Raw genomic sequence first — 19,283 nt, 5'->3', positions numbered from 1 at the left:
ATGTGAAGTGTGTCTGTCTATCTGCCAGTCTGTCTGTCTGTTTTCCTGTCAGTCTGCCTATCTGTCTGTCTGCTAGCTTTCCACGGCCCAACAGTTTAACCGATTTTGATGAAATTGGCACAGAGTTAGCTTACATCCCGGGGAAGGACATAGGCTACTTTTTATTTTGGAAAATTAAAGAGTTCCCAAGGGGTTTTTATAAAACCATAAATCCCCGCGGACGAAGTCTCGGGCATCATCTAGTACTAATATATTGTATAGATGTTCTAAAACAAACAACAAACATCGTGAGGAAACCTGAATGCCTGAGAGTTCTCCATTATGTTCTCAAAGGTGTGTGAAGTCTACCAATCCGCACATGCCAGCGTGGTAGACTATGGCCAAAACCCTTCCCACTATGAGAGGAGACTCGTGCTCTGTAGTGAGCCGGTGATGGGTTGATCATGATGATGATGATGATGATGATGATGATGTTCTAAAAACAACGTTCAGTAAAACAACGGCCGTATCCGTGTCAGAAATGGAATGGAATAAATTCCAACTTGCATTTACTAATCCAGAGCTTTTACAAAACATAATATCTAGATCTACAGCAATATCTAGACAAACCCGTGGCGTCAGATTACAAAGTGTGGGTGACACTGGAGGCGACTTCGGCTCGGAGATTAATTTACTGCGGGAGATTACGCCACTTGGCAGCGTCGCCAACCGAGCTTTGGGGCTTACCTGAATGCTCTACCCTTGATAGTTGAGAACAAATACTTAAGTAGAGTGATGAAATGATACCAGGTTTTTCGTCCAAGTTTTGGAATGCACACTTAGTTTTACAACTTTTTTTATTCCGTTACAATTTAGCCCTTGATGGTAAGCGATAATGCGTCTAAGAACATTTAAAAAAGTCTTCTAAACAAGAATGGAAATATTAAAAAAAAATTAAAATCGCACCTAGAATCTAGATTGACAAAATTAAAAACAAAAAAAAAATCGCTGACATGTCTGAGGACTTTAGCCGACTCTTTTTTTAATGAATGATGCATGATGACTAATATTCCCCTTTTCCTCTCTAATTGTACTAGGAGTAGGTACGACAATAGTGCAACGGGTGGGGTTTGAACCGGCGACCTTTCGGATTTCAGTCCGCATCTTTAACTGTTGAGCTATTGAGGCTCAACAGTTAACGCAAAACGCAACAGTCAAAAGTAAAACTCAAATAACTCCGAAAAGTTAGAGGTGCGTGCCAGGGATGGAATTCCCGACCTCCGATTAGAAGGCGGACGTCCTAACCACTAGGCTATCATAGCTTCTTGCTTCAAAAATATTAGTGACTACTTTAAAAGACCTTAATAGACTACGATAATTTTGAGTTTGAGTCTTAGAACGAGAAGCAAGAAAGTAAATAGGTAATTTCAGCTAAAAGCGCAATGTCAGATTAGTTTCAGGGATACTTAGCACTGCAGCTTTGGAGATTAATTTACTTGTGAGGATTAGGGGTTTTGCGCCCGGGCCAATTAGTAGGTACAGGCTTACCTGGAGATAGGAGGTGTAGTAAATGTCCTTTACTGGGAAAATATATAATCTACCCCTAGATGTTGCTTTATAGATTTTAAAATATTATTTTTTAATAATTTTTTTATAAAATTTTATTTAACAAAGTACTTTTGAATCATCAAAATATGCATCTATGATGCATATCTAAATATACAGGCTGTCACCAGAACGCTGGCAAAAACGAATACAGGTGATAGTACTGATGATTACTGATATGATACCACAAAAAAAAGCGAAGAAAATTTTTAAAAAAAATCTATAATTTTGTAAAGTGTAGGTACGATAATATATTGCAAATAAAACATCTGACTGACACCAGAGGTCAAATAACGTTACGTAATCAGGCCACTCAGAGTCAATGCCGCGTCGTGGATGTGGCATTGACCCCAGTTTTGCACGCTCTATATTGCTGGTTTGAAAAATACTAAATCACTAAAACTACAAAATGAGGCAAATGGTTATTGGTATTGGATTGTGTTTAGGTAGTATAACAATAACGCTAAGTTTTTGCTAGCGTTCTGGTTACACCCTGTATAATAGGAAAAGCTGACTGACTGACTGATATATCAACGCACAGCTCAAACCACTGAACGTATCGGGCTGAAATTTGTCATGCAGATAGGTATTAAGTATGACGTAGACATCCGCTTAAGGCGATAACAAGTGACAAATCGCGAAAATGCTTTGACTTTGAAGAAAAAGATTTTCTTTCCTGAAGCATTAACAGCTATTAAATACATGTAATTAAAAACTTCAATTTGTGAAGATCATAATGACTTATATCATATTTGTTCAAATTATCCCGTTTTTTTAAAGAATTGACGTTGAAAACATTGCTATCATCCACTTGTTTTGTAGAAAATTTCAAGGATTTTTTTTAATGCGGGCTGCATTAATGCGGTAAAATACATTTTCGAAATTTGTGTAGTCCACGCGGATGAAGGCGCGGCTTTTAAATATTCTAATATCTATAAGTACTTACTTAAAATTCGATAGCGAATCTTTTTTGTGATTATAGGCATGCGCTTGACTGCAATCTCACCAAGTACTACATCAGGTAGGTCCTCTGTAAATATTCTCCATTTTATTTTATTTTTTATGTCTTGTTAGGTTCTTTGGTATTTTACCATCATTATGGACTCACTAGCTAATGCCCGCAACTTCGTCCGCGTGGATTTACCTTTTTCAAAATACCGTGGGAACTCGTTGATTTTCTGGGATAAAAAGTAGCCTATGTCACTCTCCAGGTCTTTATCTATACCCATGCAAAAAATCACGTCACTCCGTTGCACCGTTGCGTCGTGATTGAAGGAAAAACCAACAAACCAACAAACAAACACACTTTCACATTTATAATAAGGGTTCCTACTGATTATTGTGTATCCATGTTATTAAATGGCAGAAAATTAATTTCATAATCAATTTATTAATTACTGAAGTACGAAACAAATAGGTCGAGGTAAGTGGCCCTCAAAGTTAGTTGTTATTATCAGTTCGTATGAAGTCGTCCAAGTGCCATCAGCTGCGCTCGTGAGCGGAGTGGGGTGTCCTAACGAGTTCAATCAAACTTTACATCTGATACCGGCGATATTCATTTAAATTTGTTTGTATTTGACCTTTATGTTCGCAGCCCCCTTAGTATAGTAAACATTTTGTCCCTTCTCTTACTTCATCTAGAGAAATTTTTACAGGCTACTGTAACTTATAAACTGTACCTCTTTATAATATTAGTATCTCTATATACCTACACAAAATTCAAAGTCCTGACTGACTGACTTATATATCAACACACAGCCTAAACCGCTGGTCCTAACGACATGAGATTTGGAGGGTGTGTTCTTTGTAAAGAGTAGGTATCCACTAAGAAAGGATTACATGAAATTCGCCCCCTAAGTGGGTTAAATGGTGGTTTGATGTAGCCCACGCGGACGAAGACGCGAGCATAAGCCACATAAGCTAAGTATAGATAAGTTTATTTAGGTATAAGCCTATCACACTGCATCTTCTTTTATGTAAGGAGATCAAAAATTAAGCACAAAATATGTAACAATATACAAACAAATCATAATAAACGGTCGTGAACAAAACTTTTTCACAAGTCCGAACCATAAACCGTTTAAAATTGTTCCAACAACCGAAATAACAAAAATAAAAACTCAAACAGTATTAAAATATTGCAAAGACACTTCCCCAAACATGAATCTTAATATAGCTCTTAAATATGTAAATAAAGAGATTAAACTCGAGGCGTAACAAAATGGATGGCGCTTGTTGTAAAAGTTCCAGTAACATCAATCATGGCCGACGTAGTCGACGTAAATATACGAGTGGTCTCGCTGATGAGTCCGCTTTTCCTTCGCTTAGCGTCTTCAGGGGAACCTCCGCCTCCCATGGCCCCACCAACCTCTCAATTATATGGAATAGAATAGAATAAATTCATTTGATTATCCAACACACAACACAACAGTGTATATAATGTGTCGTGCCAACCGAGTAACAGAAAGAGCCCTATATTAGGTTCTCTTCATGGATAGAGTATAGCGTATGAAGGCTAAGGCTGCCGCTGCCTTCATAATATGATGATGATTAATCAGATAAGTCAGGATTACAGCCTTTTAGATTCAACCAAGCCTTCGTGGGCGCACTAACAATATTCTCGCACTACGAGAGACCACACAAACTACCCTCAACTATAACTATAGCAACCCTCATTTATGAGTCATGATAACAACGTCTCCTATGACTAGAAACCCCTAACGAACCCTACCTAAGTCCCTACCTAGACCGGCTCCTCCATCCCCATACCGATCCCAGACCAATCAGCTAACCTAGCACACCACAATCTAGTACTATAAACTCAACCATCCCATCAACTCCCATCGGCGGTGTTCCCACTAGATTACAACATGGGGTTATTCAAGGGGCGGACCAACAGATTCCGAAAAGGCCGGCAACGCATCGGCGGTTCTTCTGAAGCTACAAACGTTCATGAGCGGCGGTTATCACTTAACATCAGGTAACCCGCCTGCTCGTTTGCTCGCTATATCTATTTAAAAAAAACCAACTGAAACCCCAATAGGTTACAACAACAATTATTCCACCTACAGTATGACATACTTACCGTGTCTATAACTGAGAAGTGCCACTGGCAAGAGCCAGACCAATAATGAGTTGTTCCGCTTTTTGTGTTGTTTCGGATTGACTATGCTGCGTAGGCCCTACTGGCCGCTACAGCGTCACCGGGGGGGTTGGCGAGCGCGAAGCTCCGCCTGGGGGTGAGCCCTAGGGCTCTAAGAAATAATTCGAGAGGTCGGGGGCAACGTCCTCCTAAGGGCGCCTCCTGTGAGGCTCGGACCACGGCTTAGGATGACGTTGGGATGGGTGGAGTTGTCGGTTTTGTTGGTTAGTCCGTACGCCCCCGAGGCCGTGGCGTGAGCCCACGTCCGGGTGACGTTAGAAATCGGGGACCTTGTCTTCGCCGGCGAAGACGCTGTGATGAGGTTGTGTTGTGTAGCCCTACGAGATAGGGTGCATTGTCGGTCATGATTTGATCGTCGGGGTCGTTAAGGACGTGCTTAGGGCGTCTTTTATCGGGGGGGGAGTTGTTCCGCTCAGCTCGTTCGATTTTATATTCTCACAACAACGGTGGGGCGATGACGTAATGTTTAATGAGCAATTATGTTTAAAGACGGCGCTGCCAATACATGTTAGTAAATCAAAAGATAGTAAAGCTAAGTTGGAAACTATAACAATATGGCGGTTGTAAAAAGTAGCATCAATCATGTCCCGTGAGTGATGAGTCCCACTGATGAGTTGCACGCTCCTCCGCTTAGCGCCTTCAGTGGAACAATCGAACGGCCATTTGGCTGGCTTTTTGTTCTGATAACTGACAGGCTGACTGATGGCCCAATCAATACGTCTGCGAACACCAAAGTGACTTGACTAAGCTATTATACGATACTACACAGGTTTTTGTGGCCACTGTGATGGACGTTAAAATGTAATAATGGACATTGTGGGACTGGACGTAGGAGGACACTGGGACACTTTAGCATATCGAGCCTTCTAGGAGACTAGACATAGTCGGCCTGAACGAAATTGTGTCTAGAAAGACCAATATTGATTAGTAACACTTAAGTTACAATACTACTGCCTATTAAGAATGGTGGTTTTTTTTTTTTAATACAGATACAAGTTAGCCCTTGACTGCACTCTCACCTGGTGGTAAGTGATGATGCAGTCTAAGATGATAGCGGGCTAACCTGGAAGGGGTATGGCAGTTTTTATTAAACCCATACCCCTTTGGTTTCTACACGGCATCGTACCGGAACGCTAAATCGCTTGGCGGCACGGCTTTGCCGGTAGGGTGGTAACTAGCCACGGCCGAAGCCTCCCACCAGACCAGACCAGAAATTTAGAAATTATAAAATTCCAAACCCCTGCCAGGAATCGAACCCGGGACCTCCCACTATTAAGACCACAGCGCTCAGCACTGCGCCAGGGAGGTCGTCGAAAAAAGGGCTTTTAGTTCTTATAACTGACAGGCTTACTGATGGGCCAATCAATACGTCTGGGAACACCAAAGTCTAACTAAGACTAAGCCATTATACGATACTACACAGGTTTTTGTGGCCACTATGATGGGCGTAAGTAGGCGCAATGAAATTGTGTGATAGGTCGTCTATTACATATTCTGTGGTCTAGTGGCTAGTGGTCCACACGTTGGACTCCTATTCTGGAGGTCGTTGGTTTGTAGGTTTTTAACCTTGCATAGCGTAATTTACATGGAAGGTCGAAAAAAGATCTTACTTAGTGGACTTTCTCACCGAATTTTTTTTTTAATAACACCGCCAAATCTAAACCGATTTTAGTGATTTTCTTTTTTTTTCAAAGGAAATATTATTAGGTTAGTCCCATTTGGAATTTGGATTTGGTGAAGATTTGAAGAATGAGAAGGAGATTGAAACTCCTTTTTTATTAGTGTTTGAGGTTATTGAAGTTTTTTCATATATTTTTATTTTATTTTACTTGTTCCACTTATTGTTCAAATCCAAATTTTATTTTATCCAAATTACAAAAGAAATTTTACTTAACTCTGATTGGATTTTACAAGACAGTGAAAAAGTGGGTCAGATAGGGTCAATACCTAGAATCTAAGAAGAGGCCAAGGATTAACATTTTAAAAGAATTCCGCTGACAAAAGGGCAGCTCTTAAATTAAATGGAGTCTTTGCCATTACACATAATATTATCAACTGTAGAACGATGTGATCCTTCTATGTAATGGCGGCGAAGTACTTAGTAAGTAGGTACTTAAGTATTTAAAGTTATTAAGCGGTGATAGCTTATTAGCTAAGCCATCGGCTTCCTATTCAGGTCGAAGATTCGATCCTGGACCCCGAACTTTTCAGAGCTATGTGCGTTTTCTAAATATATAAAAGGAAAAGGTGACTGACTGACTGACTGACTAATCTATCAACGCACAGCTCAAACTACAGGACGGATCGGGCTGAAATTTGGTATGCAGATAGCTATTATGACGTATAGATTAGGCATCCGCTAAGCGAGGATTTTTGAAAATTCAACCCCTAAGAGGGTAAAATAGGGGTTTGAAATTTGTGTAGTCCACGTGGACAAAGTCGCGAGCATAAGCTAGTAAGCAAGAAAAATCACTTGCTTGTACGGTAGAGGAACACATCAGGATAGGACGATGAAAGCCTTTCATCTTCAGATATTGAGGTATTGATGGTATACCTAAACAACAATGCATGCCTCTAAACAATGAGACCTGTTTCAACTTTCAACACTACATTCGAAATTTCACGAAACGAATTTCGTGAAATTTCGCTTCAAAAACGTTCCGCAGATTTCAGTCACGTACAGAAATAAAACGCGGAGATATTTTATCTGATGAAATCACGCATCCGATTGTCCCCTGAGGCAACTAATCCTGCCTTAATAATAAATAAAGGAAGCCCATAAAATAGTTTACGATTTGTATCGGGCTTTATCCGGAGAGCAGAGCCTCGTTCTGCCTCCGAGGACATAAAGTTTTGATGGCGGACATTATGAAATATCGCAATGACCGTAGAGGCAATCCAGATAATGCGTCGTGGGCGGCATTGTGAGCCGCTCCTTAAGTACCAAAGTGGAGGCTCAACTTACCTACAGGCATCATGCAGCCCACGCGCCTCGTGACAAATAATAAACTTTATTTTCCAACAACTCTACGTAAATTATTGATAATCAAAAAGTGTACTATTCTAGCGGCACGCTATGATGGCCGGTTTGACACATTACAATAGTGATGTGGAATGTCAATTTATTCTCGAACAAAAAACAATTAAGTTTTGTTTTTGTACCTGATTAAATAGGTTTAATAAAACAAAAATGTATATGTTTATTTAATTTATTTGAACGAACTGAATATTTGAACGAAAATGAATATACATACTTTATATGCACACAAGAAACATATGAATACAAAAGATACCGAAAAAGGTGCCACAAAAGGCCATAATTAATCAGATTCGTCCATACTACTATTTTCACTGTCGTCACTGCTATCATCACATACATTAATAATTATATGTTCGTTTTCTATAATATTATCTATTTTCACATCTCTTTCATAATCTTCCCTTATTAATTTAACAGTTCTATTCACAACCTTTTCCCAGTCTCCTTTAGTCACATGTTCACAAGCTTCTTCTAATAATTTTAGCATTTTTTTGTGGTAAATGGGGGTTCTGTATTGTGTCTTGCAGCATATCCCTTAATTTGAGCCCACACCAACTCAATCGCATTATACTCACAATGGTAAGGCGGTAACCGTATAACTCTGTGCCCATGTTCTAATGCTATTTCGTCAATGACGTATCGGATCTTGGTTGGTTTGTTTTCTTTTAAAAGACGTACTAATTCCGCTTTTAACATATTCATGTTTGCATCTACGCCATTTTTACGAAGCCATGCGACGATATCAGCTTTCTTTTGGGATTGGGCAGGTGGCTTGTCAATTTGCATCGAGTGGTATGGGGCGTTGTCCATAATTATAATAGATGGTTCAGGGAGGCTACACAACATTGAGGTAAACCATTCAGTAAACTTTTCTCCATTCATGTCTTCATGATAGTCTCCAGTGGTTTTTGACGCAAAAGCCATGAGAGAACCTTCGACAAACCCGTTGATGGTTCCGGCGTGACAAATTATAAGTCGCGATCCTTTTCCTACAGGAACTTTGGAAGTAGATGCTGCTGTGTCATCGTTCCAAGAACGGCCTACAGTATGGTTAGCATTAAGCCATGTTTCATCCAAGAACACAACATTTTGCCAATTTTTGATTTCTTTCACTTGCCGTAAAAAAGTATACCTTGCCATCGCTATATCAAATCTTTCCATCAATATTTTGCGTTTGTTACATTTTTTGTATCGAAATCCAATGGTCTTCAAAATCTTCGTTAAAGAACTTTCCCCACCGAAGAATAATCCAGCTTCCTTCAGTGAATGCACCAACTTTTTTCTTGTTGGATACTCCTTCTGTAAATAGTAGCCGTAAACATGTCTTCGGATAGCATCGGCATCAAAGCTATCGATGCCTACGACTGGTTTTGCTCGTTTTCTCTTTTTGGTGTGTGAAGTTTATTTTCTTCTGTGCCAGTCTCGCCATATTTTTTTTTAGTTATCCGTCTAACAGTTCGTTGTCCAATATTAAGCGCATCAGCTACGCGTTCAACCACTGACGTTATAGGTAAAATTGGCCCTCCATTTTGAGCTTCACGATCGAAATAGTTACGAAGGCGTATTAGGAACTCACGTGTCTGACTATTTAGAACAGTTCTCTGCGTACGTTCGGTCATATCGACGAAATCCACAACAAAGGGCTTGAACAGAGTCCAAATTAACGAGCAAGGGTCAACAGTAATGCAGTATCAATATTTGAAATCCAAAGCCAGGTCAAAACTATATCACAATCGCATTGCACTGACAGTTTATACTTTTCGAAGCAACGTCAATTCGAAACTGCTTTGTTTTGCATTGAGCATTGACGCGAGTTTGCCGGAGGTAGTAGTTGTGCTAGCCAGCGATCCTATGTGACGATCGTATTAGATTCCATTTTTAAAAATTTATTGATATTTTTTTGCGATTTCAGAGGTTTGTCCACATAGTGAAAATTGTTCATATTCACAAGTACATTCACCCCTTAAATGGTGCAAACTGATTTTTCTACACTTGTATACATTTAAGAAATCAATTTAATAAATAAATTTTGAGTCCTAAACCTAAAACTACATTCGATAAAATTTATGAATCTCTGCACATCACTATCGTCAATAAAGTAATACAATTATTTCCTTCAAAGTCGTTATCAATTAATACGGAACTTCATGAGCGGACAAACGTCAAACCGGCCATCATAGCGTGCCGCTAGTTTAGATACGATACCTATCCATACTCATATTATAAACTAGCTGATTCCTGCGACTTCGTCCGCGTGGATTTACGTTTTTTAAAATTCCGCGGGAACTCTTTGATTTTTTCGGGATTGTTGTCGTTGCTTGGTACCTACAATATGAATTCACTATGAACACTTCCTGAATCTTGATAACCCAGGCGGGCAGTAACCCTGCAGCATCAGGATTAAGAAGTTGAATCCAGAATTTTTTATGTGACCACGACGTAAACTTTTTTTGTTGATTTAAAAAAAAATTGCAAATCGGTCCAGAAACCTCGAAAAAATCGATGTAGAAAAAAGAACCACCTCCTTTTTGACAGTCGGTTAAAAACCGATGACCTTGAAATATTTACGGAACAATCTTTAAAATATCCCCTTTCTAACAAAAAAAGAATGAATGAAATCGGACGACGCGTTAATGAATTACAACACAGTATACATTTTAACTTTCGTCCCCTCTCTTACGGGAACCATGCTGAATTTCGGGATAAAAAGTATCCTATATTCTTCCTCATAGTATGACCTCAAATCGTACCGTTTCATTGGAATCCATTCAGTAGTTTCAGCGTGATGCGCGGCCGTGATACAGACAGACAGACAGACAGACAGACAAATGAAAAAAATTACAGTTTTGGGTTCAGTATCGATTATAGAGTGCCCTCGAAAAAAAAATTTCAAAATATCTTCAATGTACAGAATTTGACCTGTTACAGTTTTATTATAAGTATTGATTGATGATTGATGATGAGATAGTGTGTCCGTCTGTTAGTCTTTCTGTCTGTCTGCTAGCCTTTCACGGCCCATCTGTTCAACCGATTTTAACGAAATTTGGTATAGAGAAGCTTGCATCCCGGGGAAGGACATAGACTACTACTTTTGTTTTGTTTTATACCGAAAAATCAAGGAGTTCCCACGGGATATTAAAAAACCTAAATCCACGCGGACGAAGTTGCGGGCATCATCCAGTTTTGAATAAATGACTTTGACTTTCATTTTAGTTACACTACTGACTTTTTATCGCATTTTACGCTCGTTTTGGCATACGTGCTCATACTTAGCTTCAATAAATCGAATCTTTCTATCAGGTCAATCATTGAGTAGCAACATAGAGTGGCATCTTTCGCAGATTTCATGCATAAGAGCTTATATCTAAGCGCGTCTACGCTTGTACGCATGTGTGATACCGCAATTTCAGATTAGCCTTTTTTGCGCGTAAAATGAAAAACGCTCAAGTGTCCCGCGAGCTTTAGAAAATATTGTACCGGTAGGTACGACGCAAAGAAGCTCGAAGAATCCAACGAGTTTGAGGTTCCAACTTGCAAGACACTGAAACGGCTTTAAAAAACAGTATTGGTAACTTGGTACGAGTAGATCTCTTTCACTAGGTTAACAGATGAACGTCATACGAGTTGCAGGCAGCCACTGGATCAGTTTGCGAGGTCTGGTATTGCGTGTGGAAGTTTTGATTAAAAAACCGGCCAAGTGCGAGTCAGGCTCGCGCAACCGTTCCGTACTACAGTCGTATTTTTTCGACATTTTGCACAATAATTCAAAAACTATGATGCATAAAAATAAATAAAAATCTGTTTTAGAATGCACAGGTGAAGACCGTTCATATTATGATACCCCACTTAATAGAGTTATCTTACTTCGAAAATACTAATTATTAGTTTATGACCACAATTAATTTTTTTTTATGTAATGTAACCACAAATTCACGGTTTTCAGATTTTTCTCCTCATGTCAGCTATAAGACCTACCTACCTGCCAAAATTCATGATTCTAGATCGGATTGTAGGTTTCTTGACTGACAGACAGACAGACAACAAAGTGATCCTATAAGGGTTCCCTTTTTCCTTTTGAGGTACGGAACCCTAAAAATGACCAATTTGCTCAGAAGAATTGATTGTTTTTATTCCATTACAAGACCATTGTTGCGGTAAGACCGGTGCCATTTTACAGGACGCTTGCGTTGGTCTACGACCGGTTCCAATAAAATAAGCCACTACGAATGTAAAACTAAATGTACCTACCAACGTTAAGGGAACTGCCACGTGATCGCAATTAAGTGGATAATTTAAAAGCAGCGGCATTATGGTACTTGGTAGTCAAAATTAATTTATTTGAATCGAAATTCTAGGTTCTGATCTGTAATTCAAATGATTTAATGAATGAAGTAAGTGAGATAATTGCCATGACATAAAATAAAAATCAATCAAAACTTAAAGTTGATCGTTCTGTAAAAGATTAAAGATAATAATGGGGCTGATTCTCTTGTACAGAATCTCTAAACAAAACTAAATTGACAGGGCTAAATCTAGTGCTATCCTTTTCCGCAAGCAACACTATGAAAGGGATAGCAATAGATTTAGACGTGCCATTTTAGTTTAGTTTAGAGATTGTGTACAACGGAATTAGCCACATTATTATGATTAATTTATCAAAAGCAAAATGTAATAAAGTTATCAATTTGACAGTGCCATAAATAAATAGCAAAGTGTAGTTATTCGTATCAAGATAAGATAATATTTACAGATAATATTTTTAGACTTGCCCTTCTTTACACAAGTTTAAAAAATCTATGAGAAGCTTAATTTTGACTCGCTCCAGCAACGCGCGGGGCTGTAATTTCTTGTACAGTATGGCATAATATTATTGTAAATTGAACATTTGAAAAGAGCAACCGCTGAGTTTTTTTGCTGGTTCTTCTCGGTAGGAACAGCATTCCGAACCAGTGGTTTATTAAATTATTTGACAATTCATAAGCACTTGTAAAAGTTTACTTGAATAAAGTTATATTCTTTTTCTATTTTTTCGTTTTCTCAGCATCATAGGAGTTTAACATTTTACTGCACCCCGACCATAAATAGTTATCAGACCATGATAGCAATCAAGTGAAAAATGAAGACTACTCGTTCAAGTTCCCATATAAATTGCATAACGGTGGCAACTTTTCAAATTAAACCGAGAGCCAGACAAGCCTGCAATCAGACGGCTAATAGGAAAACTTTAAGAATATTGCCTTCCAATAGTTCACATTGACTGTTTGTACCCTCTATTTATCTTGGTCTTGCAATTCAAAACTACTGCCGTTTCAAAAGAAAAGATAATCTTAAAATTGAACTGGCCTTTCCATATTTTAATTCGGTATTTAGAATCTTTTACTTTTTAAATTGCGTCCACTTTAATTATGGGTATAGTATTCAACGCATACAAATTATACTAAACTAGCTGATGCCCGCGACTTCGTCCGCGTGGAATTAGGTTTTTTAAAAATCCCGTGGGAACTCTTTGATTTCCGAGATAAAAAGTAGCCTATATCACTCTCCAGGACTTTATCTATACCCATGCAAAAACTCACGTCAATCCGTTGCACCGTTGCGACGTCATTGAAGGACAAACCAACAAACTATCAAACCAACAAACAAACACACTTTCGCATTTAAAATAAGGGCACTGATAATAACACGATTTCTAACACAATGTACCAAAAGCTCTATATGGTGTTGCACCATACAGATTTGATCTGATTCAGCGGATTATAGCAAATTAAGCTTTTGGTTCATTGTATATCATGGACTTCCGCAAAGTAACGCCTGCTTTTATACAACATTTAAAATCAGTATTAATTAAAATTCAATGAATATGTAAATTTTAAGGGTTCTCTCTGGTTTGCTGTTTGGCACAATATAATTTAAACACGAAGTCGCCGTTTGAATATACCCGTACGTAAACAACAGAAGTCGAAACGGGACAACTCAGCAACACAAATAGCAACTCAAAACCGCATGTTTGATTTTAATCTAGAGGAGCCCTAAGGCGCTATTTCCACGGATGAGAGAATCGCAACGATTCCGACCTACTCGTCGGATAATATCCGCGGTATAAGTCCCACAAATTACTAATGCGCGAGGCCGCCATTTTAGTGACGTCAGCACTAGACTGAAGTTTCGAGCTGATGGTACCTATATTTTTATTTTGGGTGACGTCAAAATGATGTCATTTCGATGTTAATGAGACATGGTTCCAGCACAATAGCAATTTGCGGGACTTGTACAATGATAATTCCACCAGCATGCCGTCGCGACTCGCAACGGTACGCCGCGTGACGTGACTGCAACGCCTCGTTGAGCCTTTCAACTGTGGTGTGACATAGCGGTATCGCCGCGAGACTCGGCAGTATCGTCGCGAGACTCAATGGTATCGCTGCGAGACGCGACGAGCCAGTGACGTTATAATACTCGTCCAGCCACTCGTCGTGTTACCCTGTGGAGATACCTACTATCGCGTTTGCCCATAGGGCGAGGCCACAACACTGCGGTGCGACATCGCATCGCAATGACAATGCCGTATCGCAATGCGATGCGTTGACGCAACGCAAAAAATTCATCGCTTACGGCATCGTACGAGAAAACTCTGACCATCAATTTCTAGTGAGCCATGGACAATTTGGTGGCACGGCGAGATTATCGCCGCGATACTCTCGCTCGTGGAGATAGCGCCTAAAACAGCGCTCTGATCTCGCGACCCGAAGCGCTAAAAACAATAAACGTTCAGACGTTGTTAATTAACGTACAGTTCGGGCGACGATGAACTTCCTAATCTTGTTTACAGTTCGCACAGGATAAACTTCGCACACTGATGAATTGCGACTATAAATACGAGCTTAGAGGCACATAATAATAACATTTGACTTGTACCACACAGTTGTAAGTACTGTAATAGAAATGGCATTGATTTCCTACCCAGGACAGCGTGTCACTGATTTTGAGAAACTCATACACGAGTATTTAATGTTGTAAGAAAGAAAGACAGATAATACCTACGTTTATTGTTAAAGCATTACCAGATAAACCTACGGGTTAGGTTGTCCCGGCGCCTCTAATACTTGAGCAGTAAAGGTTTTTGCAGTTTTGCGGCTGATAAAAGCACACTGATGAATTGACACAGTAAGGACGAGCTTAGCATAATAATAACGACGACGACAGGGTCTTCTCCGGTTGACCGGAGGCCAAGCGGGGGTACGGGCCTCGAGGCGTAGCCTCCTTACCCGGGCAAGGCGCGGGGTAATAATAACTTTTGTCTTGAAAATTAACGCCCGAATGTCCTAATAGATGGCACCGAGTGCACCTTATCGCCGCGACAACTGTCGCTTTGGTGGTCATTATTGGGCACCGTACAGTTCGCCCAACCAACTACGTAGTCATAATAAAATTATTGTATCAGTTTTTCACCTAAATATAAACCAAAGATACATTAGTGTTCTGTAATTAAAAATGCTAAGTTCTAAAATAAAGATATTTATGTTATAAAAAATTGTAAACTTTATTTGGACTTATGAATAACTAGCTTATGCTCGCGACTTCGTCCGCGTGGACTACAAAATTTCAAAACCCTATTTCACCCCCTTAGGAGTTGAATTTTCAAAAATCCTTTCTTACGGATGCCTACGTCATAATAGCTATCTGCATGCCAAATTTCAGCCCGATCCGTCCAGTAGTTTGAGCTGTGCGTTGATAGATCAGTCAGTCAGTCAGTCAGTCATTCAGTCAGTCAGTCAGTCAGTCACCTTTTCCTTTTATATAATTAGATTAATTTATTTCATCTAAAAATTCACAACTTTAAAGTAGATGAGTAGGTATATAAAATCCATACTATAACATTATAAATGTGAAAGTGTATCAGTCTGTCTGTTAGTTTTTCACTGCCCATCCGTTTAACTTTGCATCTATAGGTTACTTTTTATCCCGGAAAATCGATGACTTCCCTTAGTAATTTTAAAAACTTAAATCAATGTGGATGAAGTCCATCTAGTTTTGTAGTCTATAAATAGGGCAAGAAGTTTGTACGTTTAACTCACCCTGGCGGTTTGGACAGATTGTAATTATCGTCATTGTAGCAATTACAGCTCCACTCAGCCTCCAGGCGACACTCGCCGGCCTCGTTAAAACACGATAATTGATCGCCGACAAAAGGGCCGGGTGACGAGCCTCCGACAATTAACGCCCGAATGTCCTAATTGATGGCACCGAGTGCACCTTATCGCCGCGACAACTGTCGCTTTGGTGGTCATTATTTGGCACTCATCGCCCAACCAACTATATTGAAAGAATTTATTATCTGTCTTTCAGCTAACATAGTATAAACCAAAGCTAATTTGTACCTACCTACCCTCTAATTTATAATTGTAAGATATATTTTGGACTTCGTATTTAAAGTCAGTTCAATTCATCTATGGTATATAATATTATGTAGTGTAGGTATATAAAGGGAAAAGCTGTCTGACTGATCTATCAACGCACAGCTCAAACTACTGAACGGATCAGGCTGAAATTTTGCATGCAGACAGCTATTATAACGTAGACATCCGCTAAGAAACGATTTTTAAAAATTCAACCCCTAAGGAGGTAAAATAGGGGTTCGTTGTGTAGTTCACGCGGACAACTCGCGCGCATAAACTAGTTTTAATATACAATGTGTATGAATATACAACATGTATAATTAGCTAGTTTTAATATACATTGTGTCTGAAAGTAAACAAAAAGGTCGGGAGTTAGATCCCGGGCAAGCAACTCTAACTTTACGGAGTTATGTGCAATTTAAGCAATTCATATCACTTGCTTTAACGATGGATGAAATCATCATGAGGAACCTACATTATATTCTTCCTATCCCATACTTTTCTTCAATCTACTAATAATACATTTAAAAAGCCCGCATCGTCGGCTCCGGCCGAGTAGTTACAGCCTAACTGCATTAGGATCGAGATAATCGCTTCAAACAGCGCCGTTCTTCTGCGCAAACCCATTAGCAATGCAGGCTTCTATTTGCACAAAACACTGCCTGCGATGCTATAAAGCCTTATTTCCTTTATTGCCCAAATTCATCTCTAAATAACCTCCCGCAGGCCCGGGCGCATTACATCGCGCTAATGAATTTTAAATTAGACTTTTTTGTTGCGTCGCCATGTTTTCAGATTGTTGTTTTTTTATGGGCAAGATTATTGTGTTTTAGGTTTCTGTCCACTCCCTCCTCCATCCGTTACTATCCGCCACACAGTGGGCATGCAAAATTTATTTTCTTATTATCTATTATTAATAAGCTATTTTATAACTTTTTTTTTAGAATTATAATGTTCAGCACAATACCCGAGCTATTCTGCGTTGGTCTGGCTGAACTAGTGCGCCATCTAGTGCGTAATTACTGCTCTAATGTAGTTTATAACAATGCCCTGCGGCGCGCCGGATTATGACTTTGTATTTTATATAACAAGAGTTTACCTGCAGCTTTATTTTATAACTAGTTTATGCCCGTGACTTCATCCGACACCAAACCCTTATTTTACCCCTATTAAACCCCACATATTATTAAACTAGCTTATGCTCGCGACTTCGTCCGCGTGGACTAAGTACATTTATATTGTAATAATCACACTATTTAGATAATAATCTATACTTAACACAATAATGTATATAATTAATCTTAACATAGCTTGCACTGTAACCTTATTTTTAATCTTAGATAATACCTACCTTAATTAAGTGAACGTAGACTAGTAAACCGAGCGTCAATTTACCGGTTAAATTGTTTATTGTTAATTCTATTAGGTACCCACGACACAGGACTACCTAGTGTGAGTACCATAACACAATGTTATAACTTATAATTGATTGATCTATGGTAAATAAATATTTTTTCATTTTTCACATAAGATTCAAACCATAGGGGTTTGAATCTTGTGTAGTCCACGCGGACGAAGTCGCGAGCATAAGCTAGCTTATGTTATAAATCTCGTTTTTGTAGTCGGCGAAACAAAAAGAAATTTAAGTTGGTTTCCGTTGTTGCAGGTGGCGGGAGTGGTGGGTCGCGCCGACGTGCTGGCGTGCGTGTTCTTCCTGTCTTCACTGCTTCTTTATCATGGGTAAGCTGAGACAAATAAGTCTATCGCTAAAACGTAACATCTATCACTATGGCCACGGTCACACGCAACAGCCCCCCGATTGTGTAAGAAAAACGTTTTCATCGTTCTCGTAAAAGTAGATAGTTACCTACCAGAGGCGTGCACAAGAGTTCAAGTCAGGGTATGCATTTAGGTATGAACTTATTTTACGGCAGGTTATAATAAAAAATAAGCAAATTAATTTATTACAATGAGGGTAAACTGTGCGTTTATGCTTCTATGAGCTGCACGCCACTGTTACCTACTCTTAACAACGAACACACCTCTCCAAATTTCATATCTCTAGACCAGTGGTTTAGGTTGTACGTTGAAGTATATGTCAGTCAGTCAGTCAGTCAGGACTTTGAATTTTATATAGGTATAACTAGCTTATTCTCGCGACTTCGTCCTCGTGTACTACACTAATTTCAGACCCCTATTTCACCCCCTTAGGGGTTTAATTTCCAAAAATCCTGTCTTAGCGGATGTCTACGTCATAATAGCTATTCTTCTTCTTCATTCTGGGCTGGTCATAATAGCTATCTGCGTGCCAAATTTCCGCCCGATCCGTCCAGTGGAGCTGTGCGTTGATAGATCAATTAGTCAGTCAGTCAGTCACCTTTTCCTTATTTATGTTTAGAAGAAGATATTTACTCAAAGAAATAGAATAGAATAGATTTTTATTCAAGTAAACTTTTACAAGTGCTTTTGAATCGTCAACTAGTTTAATTTACCACTGGTTCGTAATGCCGTTAAATAAAATAGAGTGTCGTAACCTAATTTACATAACCCTTCGTATAAACCTGCCAATCAGCACACTAGGCTATGTGGGCTAAGTACCTAGTCCCTTGACATCTTGAAGAAGCCTTACATAGGCTTCTATTGTACAAATAGTTTGTACCGTTCCTTCCTTAATATTGTTACACTTCGTCCCTTGTCTCGCAAACTCGGAACTTTGCAAAGAATGTTAAGGATGTTGAATGTGCCCCAAAGTTGTGGGAGCATATTACGCCTCGCCGAAAGGTTACGAATTTCCTATAATTGTGTTAGAAAGTCGAGCCTTCTATCTTGTTTCCGAATTCCAAGCAATATACCGAGTTTGTATGGGAAAGTTATGTAGGCATTGAAAGAAATTGTTCCCAGAAAATATTGGAAGAAATAGTCGTTCATGGTGTTTGTTTCTACATGTCTTTTCATTAGACTCATGTCATCCATTTCCCTGTTCTCCTTATTATGATCTTATGATTCCTCGAAAATAAACTAGGATTCTCTCAAGAACTGAAACTGAGATAAATAAAAATTAATTTATCAAATTACATATAGATAGCGCTGTAATTAAAAT

The 19,283-nt window shown here is 39.1% G+C and overlaps 1 protein-coding gene across 9 annotated transcripts in view; it reads left to right on the top strand.

Annotated features, from left to right (window-relative positions):
• Positions 1 to 19,283, top strand: part of LOC117982754 (protein O-mannosyl-transferase TMTC1-like) — a 186,241-nt gene that overhangs the window by 144,480 nt on the left and 22,478 nt on the right. For all 9 annotated transcript variants that reach the window (XM_069499273.1, XM_069499272.1, XM_069499271.1 and 6 more), the window contains exon 5: positions 17,850 to 17,923. In XM_069499273.1, the coding sequence (XP_069355374.1) occupies positions 17,850 to 17,923 (74 nt within the window). The remainder of the gene's footprint in view (positions 1 to 17,849; positions 17,924 to 19,283) is intronic.

This window comes from Maniola hyperantus, chromosome 6 (assembly GCF_902806685.2).
Source record: "Maniola hyperantus chromosome 6, iAphHyp1.2, whole genome shotgun sequence".
In the NCBI taxonomy this organism is placed as follows: domain Eukaryota; kingdom Metazoa; phylum Arthropoda; class Insecta; order Lepidoptera; family Nymphalidae; genus Maniola; species Maniola hyperantus.
This window is presented reverse-complemented; position numbering and strand designations above follow the sequence as displayed.